This window comes from Chanodichthys erythropterus, chromosome 10 (genome assembly GCF_024489055.1).
Source record: "Chanodichthys erythropterus isolate Z2021 chromosome 10, ASM2448905v1, whole genome shotgun sequence".
NCBI lineage: Eukaryota > Metazoa > Chordata > Actinopteri > Cypriniformes > Xenocyprididae > Chanodichthys > Chanodichthys erythropterus.
Window position 1 is genome coordinate 21,799,824 of NC_090230.1, and position 14,076 is coordinate 21,813,899.

The 14,076-nt window shown below is 36.9% G+C and overlaps 1 protein-coding gene across 9 annotated transcripts in view; it reads right to left on the reverse strand.

Annotated features, from left to right (window-relative positions):
• The window catches only part of LOC137027931 (uncharacterized), a 40,319-nt gene extending 26,479 nt beyond the window's left edge, over positions 1–13,840 (reverse strand). For 6 of the 9 annotated variants that reach the window (XM_067396557.1, XM_067396561.1, XM_067396560.1 and 3 more), the window contains exons 1-4: positions 13,522–13,840; positions 8,599–8,675; positions 8,217–8,250; positions 7,988–8,078 (exon numbers count right to left, since the gene is read on the reverse strand). In XM_067396557.1, coding sequence (XP_067252658.1) covers positions 7,988–8,078; positions 8,217–8,250; positions 8,599–8,675; positions 13,522–13,804 — 485 coding nt within the window. In that variant the 5' untranslated portion in view covers positions 13,805–13,840. Of the gene's footprint in view, positions 1–150; positions 8,079–8,216; positions 8,254–8,598; positions 11,116–13,521 lie in introns of all 9 variants that reach the window. The other 3 variants (XM_067396563.1, XM_067396562.1, XR_010896104.1) reach the window with 2 other exon arrangements.
• Positions 13,841–14,076: the final 236 nt, after the last annotated feature.

Here is a 14,076-nt window from a genome sequence, read left to right on the forward strand (position 1 = left end):
AGAACTCGAACTCTATTAAACAGATAATCAGCTCTCTCGAATTTCACAGTGAACAGTTGAAGTGTTTGAAAGAAAAAAATGAAATAAATCAGAAAACTGGAGAAAGAAAACGTCGAACTTCGTGACAAATATGACGATTTGGATGCTTACAAGAGAAGGTGGAATCTGCGTGTCGCTGGTATTCCGGAGAAATCAGGAGAGAACGTGAAGCAGATGATCATCGACCTCTTCAGCCAGGTCACCCCAAGCATCGCTGCTGATTTGCACCGCGGAGTTGACATCGCTCATCGGCTAGGGCCTCGGTCTGCAGCGGAAAAATCCTCCCGTCGTATAATAGTCCTGTTTTCGTCGCGTTCCCATCGGGACAAAGTTTGGAAAGACACCTAAACCTCTGACTTACTCCGAGAGAAGAAGATTAAGGTATTCATGGCTTTCACGGGCCCTTCGCTGTCATTGAGGGTAAAAGACTGACAGCTAAAGATGTAGCCAACAGGCCTAACGTTACTTAGGGCACTAGTAACGTTTACTCATGAGCAGTTTTTTTCTCTGGGATTAGCGTTAGTGATGTGTCATTCCTGAACGATTCGTTCATTTTGAATGAATGTTTAATGTGACTCGGGAAGAATGAGTTGTCTCGGGGGGTGATTCGTTCAGTCACGCATGCGCAATATTCTATAGGTTCTGTATTAGCAGTTCACCTGTTTCATTCAATGCTGAGCCGGAAAGAGAATTGATTAGTTTTTTTCGTGAGTCTTTCGGGTTTTGAGTCGTTCCTTAATCACGTGACAGACCATATGCTAAACCAATGCAGTCAATACAGTCAATACAGACCCAAGCACATTATATTTCTAAGTAAATAACTTTAACTCTCCAGTTTTATTTCAGTTTGGGTTACAACTGTTAAAGCTGAAGTTATCATAACCTTGTTGTTTTAAACTAACATTAATAATTCAAATTTAAAATGTTATTTGCTTTTAATTTATGTCATTATGTCCTTTTTGAGCAATCTTCTTATACATATATTAGACCAATATGTCTAGTCTGCCTAGGAAAAGCAATTATTATAACAGCAAACTCAAAATTGAAGTAAAAATGAACAAACTACACTATAAATACTTTGTATTGTAGGCTTGGATTATTATTATATAGCCTAGTGTATTTACAGATAGACAGTCAAAAAGACAAATTAATCAATATTTTATTTATAACAGGGCTTTATTTATTTATAAAATAATAACACACCACTAGGGATGCTCATTTCGGTTAAATTTCTCGACCGACAACCGACGCTCGTTATCCGATTATTAACCGTTAACTGATAAGATTATAATATTGTATAGCCTATATAATATGACATTAAATAAAAAATACAATTGACGAGTGTCTGTGTCTTCCACGGGTTTATTTTAACATGCAAACAGCAGCATAGAACAGATAAACAACAGAACCTGGATTCACATTATCAAATTGTCACGCACCTGCAGCGTTTCTGACAGCAGAAAAAAATAATTTAAATAAAAGGCATAAAATAAATAGGCCTACACTAAATATTTTTCACTTAAATGTTTAACAAATTAAGATGACAAAACAAAAACACGGTGAATCCATTGAAGCTTTTAACAACCGGTATTTTAGACATTTTTTCCGTCAAATAAAAATAGCAGGCCTACCTCAAGGATTGTTATTGTTATGACCACGGACGGTGCACGTGTGCATACCGAACGCGTCTTTCCGAGCTCATGGGCAAAGGAGTTTCTTTGAAAGGCTCGCGCACGAGACTAAGCGGAATGCGGGAAATGAAGTATACCATGGCCCTGAATTGTAATGGACTGGAGCTCACGGTTCACATCGAGAGAAATGGGAACGCGGGGGCACCGCTATGCGACCGCAAAAGGCACTTTCACTTTCGTGATCAAAGTGCATGCCACTGATAAGCTTTGTATTATGCAGTATTACAGTAGCATACACATACCAATTAAACGCGCAGGTCTCCTCTCGTGCGTCCTCCCCACTGTGTCGCCGGTCGAGGCAATAATTTTCGTTTCGCTTTTAGATATCTCTTTTATTGATGCCATCAATGCTTTTAACTCAAAACAGTCCATAAACTACAAATCCTTCAGTCAAGCCAGCTCGCGCGTCAATCTGAGAGATCAGCCTCTTACCTTAAAGTGTCAAATTTCTCGGTTTCTGAATGGACGGTTTTGCTTGATTGACAAACGCTAACGTTCGGCCACGATTTATATACCATCGACCTGTCCTAAAACGTTAGCACGCTGTGATCGATTGCTTGGAAATGGTCAGTACTTCTTTTCGCTCGCTTCATTTTGCTTGTTGCTTAGCGAAATATGTCTGGCACGTGTGAAACGCCCGGTGAGTTAACAAATAAGCATATATGTATATATATAGCATATTTTTCTTTAACCATGCAGCAAAAAAAACAAAAAAAATCGTTTAACTGATAGTATTAATCGGTTAAAATTCTTACTTTCGGTTAACGGTTAAACGGTCAATGCGAGCATCCCTACACACCACAGATCCTCAAGAAACGGTAACAAAAATATAGTGACAGAAATGTCAGAAATAGCGTATGGGTCTGTCACGTGATTAAGGAACGACTCAAAAACCCGAAAGGCCATGTCCCAAATGGCGCACTTCATGTGGACTTTCGGTCTTGTGGACTTAAATTGCGCGTGCTCGCCGAGTCTACGAGTCCATAGGCCATCCCATTCCGCATTTTAACACTCTGAAGTGTGCTCAGCAGCGCCCCCTTTGTACCCTTGAAGCGGTCTTCCGCTTTAACACTTTAACTACCCAGGAATCCTTGCGAAATGCCAATCAGACAACGGATGGGAGGAGCTTTCGCTCAAGAGCAATTGATGACTTATCTGAGAAGAAAATATTTAAGTGTAGGTATCATTACGGTTTTTATGACCTAGGTGTACATGTTACCAGTTGTTACCTACAGTTTATACAAACATTATGGTCATTGACCAGTGGTTGATATCTCAAACATAATAATACCGCATTGAATAATACGATCGCATTATGATTCATTAAATAAATAGAACCGAATGTCAGGGCTTTACTGAGTAATATGTAAACCTAGTATTTATATTTAAACCTGTAAAATCATTTGAAACTCAAACACATATTTATTATCTGTTAAAATTGTAATCTTAGTTCAAATGGAACATTATGTATTATTACAACTGTATACATTAAATAAGCATGTATATATTGTCTGTGGCATAAGCAAAAGCAGGCTGTGTAGCTGACATGGAGATAATATGTTGCAAGAGAAAAGAAACCTGTTCTCGATGCTATATATTATAATATTTGTATAAGATATTTGTGATATTTATCTAATAAAGGGACTGATGAGATGATCTTTCAGTTTATTTGGCTCTGTATGGAGAGGTAAAATGGTAAAAAAAACAACAACTAAGGCAGCATATTCCCCGAACCTGCAGCTCCTGTCAAAAAACAACCAGACCGTTATTTCCAGCGTGACGATCGAGTCTTGTCCCAAAAATACCTCTCAATGCGCCCTCGTGGACTCGCACCAAGGGCCCTATAGGTCTGCACTACATGACATCTCCAAAGTGTGGACTCTGAGGAAGTCCACAAGCCCGGAGTGTGCCATTTGGGACACGGCCAAAGACTCATGAGAAGAACTAATCAATTCTCTTTCCGGCTCAGAATGCATTGGTTTAGCGTATGGGTCTGTCACGTGATTAAGGAACGACTCAAAACCCGAAAGACTCATGAAATTTACTAATCAATTCTCTTTTCGGCTCAGACTGCATTGGTTTAGCATATGGGGCTGCCTGTCACGTCATTAAGGAATGACTTAAACCTAAAGACTTGTCAGACAAGAGGTGAGGTGAGGTTAATCAGCTTATCATAAACTGAAGACTTAGGTAAAGAATGAATTAATCATTCCTAAATCTTATAGCATTGTAGTTTTGCATTGTTTGTAGTGTGATCAACGTTTGCATTAAGTAGTAGATGTGTTGGGGAAGTAACACGTAACATTTTAATTACATTTTGCTAAAATGAACGAAATGACTCGAAAAAAGATTCGTTCATTTTGCTGAATGAGACTCAAAAGTCAGAGTCGGTAAAATGTTATTTGTTATTATTTTTTCCCTTTAAAAAATAGGAACGGATGCTTAAAGTTAAATCTTTGTTTTCATTTTAATATCTTAATGGTATTAAGCATATTTATTTAATATCAATATCAATAATTCGTTTTATATAGATAAGTTTTGTTATTTTATTGAAAGGCTGATTAAATATTGGTTTAATTTTACTTATCCTTTTTATTTATTTATTTATTTATCTATTTTTATTTATTTTTTATTATTTATTACTTTGGGCATTGAAATGGTTACTTGAATACAGAAGTGTAAGTTTATTCTTTATTTTCTGAACTTAAATCTGTTTAGTATCGGGTGGACATTTTTTTGTGGTTGTTTTCTGATCCTTTTGAGAAAAGTGAGTTGAACGGGTGCACTCTTTTAGTTCACTCGGTCAGTTGCTTAGTTGTAATTGTTTTGTTTTTGTTTTTTCTTTTCTTTCCTTGCATTGTTCGTTGTTCATGTCATTGTCATTAATATCTTTTAACCCCAGGGGGCTCAGGGATAGTGTCAAACAGAAAGCTCTTTTTTTTGTTCGCTAAAAAACACAAGTCAGATTTTTGCAAAATGTATGTCCAAATTTGATCTACATGTTGGCATGCAATGTACTCCTTTGACTGACCACAAAAATATATTTATTAATACCCCTTTAACGGTGTCACAGATCCCTTGTTCCCCAGACTCCATTTCCCATAATCCTCGTTTCCACACCTGCACTCACTTCCCTCGTCATCTCCCCATCAGCACTCATCATCTACACCTGGACTTAATCTTCATCACTGCCTTTATTATGGACTCACTCCCTTCACTCCCTGTCCGTTCTCTGTTGTGTTATGCGTATGTTTGGTGTTCTCTGCCAGAATACTTTGCCAGCAATGAATCCAGCTGAAGTTTCTGAGCTTCAAGCAGTGTTTGCTTATCAAAGTGAAGTGCTTAAAGGATACCAGGAACAGCTTGACAAACTCCAGTATGCCAACGAATACCTGACCCACTACATTCGATCGCTTCCTTCACCCACGCCGCAAACGGTAAGCTTTGCTATGCCTGATAAGTTTAATGGTTCAGCTGAACAGTGCAAAGGGTTTATTCGCCAGGTGAAGATAACCAGAAGGACAAGTTTAATACTGATGAGAAAAGATGTGCTTTTCTGATGACACTACTCTCTGGGAAAGCGATCGATTGGGCTGCAGCGGTTTAGGAGACTGATTTGATGTTTAGAACTTCCTATGATTACTTTATTCATCAGCTACGAGATGTGTTTGAATATCCTGCTGGGGGCAAGGATTTATCAGCACAACTACTTCAAATGTCTCAGGGTAACCATACCGCTGCTGAATATGCCGCAGCTCAGAGTAGGTGTGACAATGTTTCATTGAAGGCTGTGTTTCAACAAAGTCTCAATGCCGATCTCCAAACTGAACTGGCCTGCAAAGGTGAGAATTCTTCATTTTCTGAGTATGTGACACTTGCAATCAGAATTGATAACTTGATGAGAAATGTTCCCAAGAGGAGATCAGCCCGATGGTCACAGTCAAGCACTCCTACCACACATCAGCTCCACCATATTCCTCAGCTCAATTTACCACCTGAATCAAGGCCAAGTCAGGAACCTATGCAACTGGGGTTCTCCAGGCTCTCCGAGGAGGAGAGAATTCGACGGCGACAGCTCAACCTCTGCTATTACTGTGGTGAAGCAGGCCACCACAGCATGAAATGCCCTCACAAGGCCCGGAAAACCAACAAGAATACTACCCAGGTAACTATTGAACAGTTTTCTATTCTCCCTATCAGGTCACTTACTTTTTCTGTTCGGCTGACTACTGAAGATATTTCTATTGATTCCACAGCGCTGATCGACTCTGGAGCAGCCCTGAACCTTATTCATAAGGACCTAATCACTAAATTCAACATTACGACTCAACCGTGCACACCACCTATCAAGATCAGCGCTGTCAACAACGCACCCATAGGAGATGGAATCATCCAACAGACACAACCCCTTACACTTCATATCAGACTGTTCCATCAAGAGGCCATAACTCTGTCATTGACTCACCCAGACATGAAATCATCCTTGGCTTTCCCTGGTTATCTCTCCATGATCCAGTTATCTCCTGGCATTATGGGGAGCTGACTCATTGGTCTGAATTTTGCCTAGCCCATTGCATGCACTCCACTGACCCAACCATGTCTACTCGCTACAAGCATAGAAAGCCCAGACACCAACCAAACCACGAAGATTCCAGCCTGTTATAATGACCTGACCGAAGTGTTTAGTAAAGCCAAACCCACACAACTTCCACCTCATCGACCATGGGATTGCGCTATTGACCTGTTACCCAATGCCATGCCCCCTACAAGTAAAGTGTATCCTCTATCACGTAGTGAAACCCAGGCTATGGAGGAGTATATAGAAGAGGCCATGGACAATGGGTTTATTCGCCCCTCGACATCTCCAGCTGCTGCAGGGTTTTTCTTTGTAGAAAAGGATGGAGGCTTAAGTCCATGTATTGACTACAGAGGACTGAATAATGTCACAATCAAGTTCCGTTACCTCCTTCCACTGGTTCCTGCAGCTCTACATTTCTGTAATGCCACACCAGCAGAGGGAGCCCTCGTCTGAATTCTGACTGTGTGCCACTCCCTCTACTCACTCTATAGTCACTTCCTGTTTGGCAGCCATTTTAAGCATGGCATGACCAAACCGGCTTTGCGAAGTATTGCAAGTTCTACTGACTTACCAAGCGTTTTATATCTATTGTCTGTTTACCTTGTGTATGACCATTTGCCTGCTTTCACTGATTACTGATTATTGGATTCCTGCTTTTTGACTTTGCTGCCTGTTTGGATTGTTTTTTGTGTTTGACACCTTGCCTGCCTTATCGACAACTGCCTTTTGGATTTACCTTTTGTACTGTTTGCCTGTTGGACTGTTTTTGTGGTTTTGACCCTTTGCCTGGCTCCACTCTCCTTTTGAACTGTTCCTATTAAACTTCAGCACATGGATTCAAACACGGCTTCCGCCTCCTCATTACAGCACCAGACCATAGCAAAGCCTCTTTGTGGAAACTTAACCGTTGACTCTTAGAATTACCTGATGTAAAGGCTAAAATTAAATAATTTCTCACTATTGGAAAGTAGCCACAATTCAAAATTCTTTTTGTATCAATTGGGAGCTTCTAAAATTTGAGATTGGAGTTTATTTAAGGAAAGTTGGAGCAATCTTAGCAAAAAAGAGAAGGGTTCTTGGGGACAGCCTGATCATGAAATTATCTCAAACCCGTAACTTCAGTTGTATGTCTTTGGAGGAAAAATCTGAAATTGCAGATTTACAATACAATATTTACAATACTTGTCAAAGGCTAGGGGTGCTTATATAAGATCCAGGAAAAGATGGCTTTTCTTTAAGCTTGAAAAATGTAATTTTACCCTCTCAACAATTGAGCAGTTATGCATTGATGGCAAAATTGTAAAAGATCCAAAGGTTATAGCTAATTTTAGTGCCAATTTTTATAAAAATCTTTATACTTCAAAATGTTCAGAGCAGAAAACAACTTTGTTTCTGGATTCAGTTAAAGTGATAGAATGTGTTGTGATGACATTATTACTCATGAGGAAGTACTAAGCGCAATTAAGAGCTTGAAAAACAATAAATCCCCAGGATGTGATGGGCTTACAGCCGAGCTGTAGAAATTATTTGCTGATAAACTTTCTCCTTTTTTAACTAATGTTCTTAAAGAGACTTCAACTAGGGTCATGTTGACTATTTCATGTTTATTACTGTGAAGCTGTTTTGTATAAAGTGCCACAGAAATGAAGATGACTTGACTATGAACATTATCTTGTACCTGTGACTTGTGGTTCTCCAGCACAATCGATGGGCTGGTGGGGCGGACAGCAAGTGGACAAGCGTCTTGACAGATGGGTTTTGACCCGCACCTGTTCCAGACAGAAACAGATATTAACACAAGTGCAGAGAACATATCAATTCATAAATTACACAAATAATATAATTTGCTTAACAGTGCTTAATTTAAAAAAAAAAATCTACTTCTTAAAGTGTCTCATCATTCTCACCTTGTTGCTGTTGCACAAACCGTCTCTGCTTCTGCTACTGAAAATAAAAAGTAGATTTTTTTACAGTAATGAATGACACATGTAAACCTGTAAGTCGTGACAAATAAGCATCTTCTGTTACAAGCAACTTACTGAATCACTGGCTCAACTGAATAATCGAAAACAACTTGTCATTCAGCAGAAAGTGAATAAAAATTATATTATAGTAAGGCTATATTAATAATGATAATAATAATAGTAGAAAAAATTGAGCGTATGAAATGCCATTAATGCCAAACCAGCATATGCCTGAACTTTAATAACGAGAAAATAACGTGTGCCTAATTAACAAGTTTAGTAAAACATTAAATTTAGCCAAAAAAAAAAAAAAAAAAAAACTTACGTTATAGGCCACTATCAGTGACAGGAGCATCATAGATCGACAACAGCAGGCAGCACGGTCTCCCAAACACTCTACAGCTGAAATTTAAAAAAAAAAATATTAAACATTTTTTGTGTGTAACGTTAGTTTTCACTAGTGTCCAAATTAAAAACAACTAACTTTAAAACGGAAATTTGAAAATATCAAATGCGTCTCATGTGAGCAAATAAACAAACGGGGCATTAATTTGACAAATAAAGTAAAAAAAAAAAACCCTTGACAATAAAACATTATACATTCAAAGTAGCAATGAACATTACATATGTGAAAAATGACGACTAAAAATAAAGTTATAACGTTAGCTCTTACCTTTTACTCCGAGAACTCCCGGTTGACTGACGACCGTTACAGTTCAAAATGACGCGCATGCGCAGTACTCCAAAAGTCTGTGAGCGCTGCTAGTGGTTTCCCATTCAAATTACGTCACAGTTAACATCGTACATCTAGCGATTTTATTAATCTATTGTATTTGATGTAGATCTAAACGCTATATTACACTGACAATAAATTACAATTAAATAAATAAATAAATGAATTAATTAATAAGTAATAGACTAAAACACACATTTGTGAGGTGCCATGATTACACAGATCTGTATTTTTTGGGAAGATATGTGAACAAAGTGTCAATGTGGAAAATATGTGTAAATTCATGTTTTTCTGTAAGTGTTTAAAATTCTTCAAACATAATGGATAGTTTTGTTCGCAATTGCTTTCTTCCACGCACATTTGCATTGTCGACTGTAAGATTGGAAATGTATTTTCTTGCGCCCTGAAATATATTTTTATATATAAATATATTTTTCCTGCCCCTGAAATACATGTTTAAATATATTTTAAGTATATGAAGGTTGAAACAAAATATATTTTCAGTTTCAAAAATATATTTCATTGAACTTCACTGTTTGCAACATATATTTACCATATATTTAAAATATATTTTTGCCAGATAAAATATATTTTTTTACCGTATGGGAAAGATCAGGTATCATATTTAGGTATTATTATAACAAAGAATGAATTAGGAAGATGCTCCATAAATTTTAATCCAGTGATTGAGAGTACACAGTAAAAACTTTGTATATGCCTCCAGAGAGATCTGTTGTTAAATGGCAGAATTTTCCTAACCAAAGCTGGGGACTTGTTGAGATTAACATACGCTGATCTTTCTTTGAGTGTCGACAGCACCATTCTTAAAAAAATTGATACAATGCTCCTCAACTTTGTTTGGAAGAATAAAACTCATTTTGACAGGAAATCTGTACTTATGAACACAATGGAGAAGGGGGAGTTAAATTTTCTTGATTTTACCACTTTAAACAACACCTTTAAAATAAATTGGATAAAAAACTTTATTAATAAGCCCGCATCCATCTGGAATTTGATCCCTAATGTTATTTTTTTCAAAACTAGCTGGTCTAAAATTCCTGTTAACCTGTAATTATAACATAATGAAAATCCCTATCAAATTATCCCTGTTTCATAGGCAAATGTTATTAGTTTGGTCCCTCATTTTTAAACACAATTTTACACCTCACTCATATAATTCAGAATAATAAGGATCTACTGTATCCACAAGTTTCCTACGCCCCATGAGGCCTTGTGTCAAACGTGGGAGTGTCTTCCGGTTCTAAGTAAACAAGCTAGACGTGACACTCATTCACACCAACAGTTGACAGTAATTCAAGATTTAACGATCCAAACTTGCGAACGTTTGTTTTTTACTTAAAGATTTAAGAACAATGTTTCACAATAAAAAATGTTACAGTAATAGTAATTTATTAATTTATGTCAGGAGTGCACATCAATCATGCTGAATCTAACTGATATTTATATTGACATAAAAAGAAAACACAGACCTATTCAGTTGCGCCTGCTTCCTTTTATTTGCGATCACAAGAACGCAAAAAACAACTCCACTAAGGCTTTTAAATCCAAAGGCTTACACATTTAGAAATATATTGATAACATACCCTATGTTTACGTCACTTTTCTGAGCATTTCTATTTATTTTCCTCTTAATTATGCGATGATTGCTATCCGAGGATGTTTGCGCGATCTATCTATCCTGATCATAGATGATCCTGATCCTTTCAGCCAGAGCAACAGAGGGAGCTCATGAGAAGACAACAGTAGTGATGGGAAGTTCGGATCATTTTACTGACTCGGACTTTTGAGTCTCGTTCAACAAAATGAACGAATCTTTTTTCGAGTCATTTCGTTCATTTTAGCAAAATGTAATTAAAATGTTACGTGTTACTTCCCCAACACATCTACTACTTATGCAAACGTTCATCCCACTACAAACAATACAAAATTACAATGCTATAAGATTCAGAAATGATTAATTCATTACCTGGGTCTTCAGTTTATGACAAGCTGATTAAGCTCACCTCACCTCTTGTCTGACAAGTCTTCGGGTTTAAGTCATTCCTTAATGACGTGACAGGCAGTCCCATGATGCTAAACCAATGCAGTCTGAGCCGGTAAGAGAATTGATTAGTTCTCTTCATGAGTCTTTCGGGTTTTTGAGTCGTTCCTTAAACACGTGACAGACCCATACACTAAGCCAATGCATTCTGAGCCGGTAAGAGAATTGATTAGTTCATTTCATGAGTCTTTCGGGTTTTTGAGTCGTTCCTTAAACACGTGACAGACCCATACACTAAGCCAATGCATTCTGAGTCGGAAAGAGAATTGATTAGTTCATTTCATGAGTCTTTCGGGTTTTTGAGTCGTTCCTTAAACACGTGACAGACCCATACGCTATTTCTGACATTTCTGTCACTGTTTTTGTTACTGTTTCTTGAGGATCTGTGGTGTGTTATTATAAATAAATAAAGCCCTGTTATAAATAAAATATTGATTAATTTATCTTTTTGACTGTCTATCTGTAAATAAACACTAGGCTATATAATAATATAATAATCCAAGCCTACAATACAAAGTATTTATAGCCTAGTTAGTTCATTTTTACTCCAATTTTGAGTTTGCTGTTATAATAATTGCTTTTCCTAGGCAGACTTGACATATTGGTCTAATATATGTATAAGAAGATTGCTTAAAAAGGCCATAATGACATAAATTAAAAGCAAATAACATTTTGAATTTGAATTATTAATGTTAGTTTAAAACATCAAGGTTATGATAACTTCAGCTTTAACAGTTGTAACACAAACTCAAACAAAACTGGAGAGTTAACGTTATTTACTAATAAATATAATGTGCTTGGGTCACACAGCATAGCGTATGGGTCTGTCACGTGATTAAGGAACGACTCAAAAACCCGAAAGACTCATAAAAAGAACTAATCAATTCTCTTTCCGGCTCAGAATGCATTGGTTTAGTGTATGGGTCTGTCACGTGATTAAGGAACGACTCAAAAACCCGAAAGACTCATAAGAACTAATCAATTCTCTTTCCGGCTCAGAATGCATTGGTAGCGTATGGGTCTGTCACGTGATTAACTAAAGCTTCGAAGCTTCATGAAGCAGTGTTTTGAAATTGCCCATCACTAGATATTGTTGAATAAAGTCGTTATTTTGGCACACAAAAAGTAAATTTTAAATGTCCTTAGCAGCTTTCTGGGCAATTAAAAGTGTAAATTAATTTGCTGTCAAAGCAGGCCTCACTGAGCCATCAGATTTGATCAAAAATATCTTAATTTGTGTTCTGAAGATGAATAAAGGTCTTACTGGTGTGGAACAACATGAGGGCGAGTAATTAATGACAGAATTCCACCATCAAAATGATTAGTTTAATTATTGCAGCTGCTGTGAGAAAAAGCTATAAATGATCAACTACCAGCAGCATCCTATATGCACAGCCTACTAGCTGGGACTCGTTCTTTATGTTAACAGACGTGACGACATAATGATGCAAAGATGAACTGCCAGAATTTACCCCGGAAATCTACCAGTACCAATTTTATTATAAAACATTATTACAAGCTTACTGTTGTGAATCACGCTAAGGTAGAGATAGTTTTGAACACTGGCTGGTTTTGTACTTGCAGAAAAATTTTTTGAATCATTTGTAACCAAAAAAGTTACAGACAGCTGCTTTAAATAGTGTTTGTATTATGCATAACTTTCCCGCAGGTTTTGCGCTCACACCAAAAGCATACACCACTGATCTATGTTGAGTGGCATTTTCATAAAGCCGCCTTTCATACAGCTTGTGAATACCATATTGACTCCTTTCTCGTGGCTTATTGCATTTAAACAGTAATAAATACACAATTATGTCAAAATGCACATCTTGGCGAGCCGAATAAACCTGCTTCTTTCTGTCATGTTAATCAAAGAACAAAAGACAAAGAGAAAATCACTTGCTGCTCTTGACTGAACAACTTTTGTAGCTTGTAGCTTAAGTATTTAATTTTTTCAATGAAGACTATCCAGTGTTATTTTGCATTTGACTAATTTCTGTAGTAGGCCTATTTACTAAATGCTACTGTTAGACCCACCTGAAAAACTTAAAGCCGTGTTTATTTAATTTCTCTCTTTATTCTATTTGTAATTTGTTTATTTGTTCATATTTTATTACTGTTTACTTCTCTCTTTTTTGTAAATTTAGTTCAAAGATTCAAATAAAGCCTCCATCCATGTGCTGTGTAAGCTATTACAACAAAATGACCCAAATTATCAAAAATGAATAGATAATAATAAAAATATCTGTATGGCAGTAATATATGGCAGTTTTCCCCATGGTATTGAAAATGGTATCGAAGTTGGAAAGTCCAGTATCGTGACAACACTACATTGAAGTGCTGAAAATTAATTTACTGCTATTTTCCAATACCTTGAGTTTTGCATGCATTTAGCCAGTTATATTTTAAAATAGTCAAATCTCAATTTTTCAAAGACTACCATGCATACTCACCAGTGACATTAACAATGAAGATTTTAAAACTGCTGCTGTCAATGATGATCTGTAGTTTATATTCTCCAGAGTCTGTGGTTCTGATGTTCATGATGGTCAGAGATCCAGTCAGACTGTCCAGCTTCAGTCTGTCAATGAATCTCTCAGTAAACTTAACATCTGTATAGATCTTACTCTGACCTCCAATGATTTCAGCTATACGATTGCCATTAAAAAACCATCTAATTCTGTGTTTTTGGGTTACTTTAACACCAGTGTTTAGAGTGACTGAATCTCCCTCCATCACTGACACTGACTCTTCATCTGTATCAACACCAAACACACCTGGAGAAAAAAAGAAAAAGTTAATTATAAATCACATCTGGAAGACTGGCAGAAAACAAAAAAACAACAGGATGCTGTGATTTTTTTTATTTTATTTTTTTTTTTATAAAACATCAAGACTGTGAGCAGAAAAATATGTCTGGACTAATAATGTAGCTATATAATACATGCAAACAAACAGCAGAACATCACTGATTTACACATTCACTCATCAAACATAAGCTTCATGTG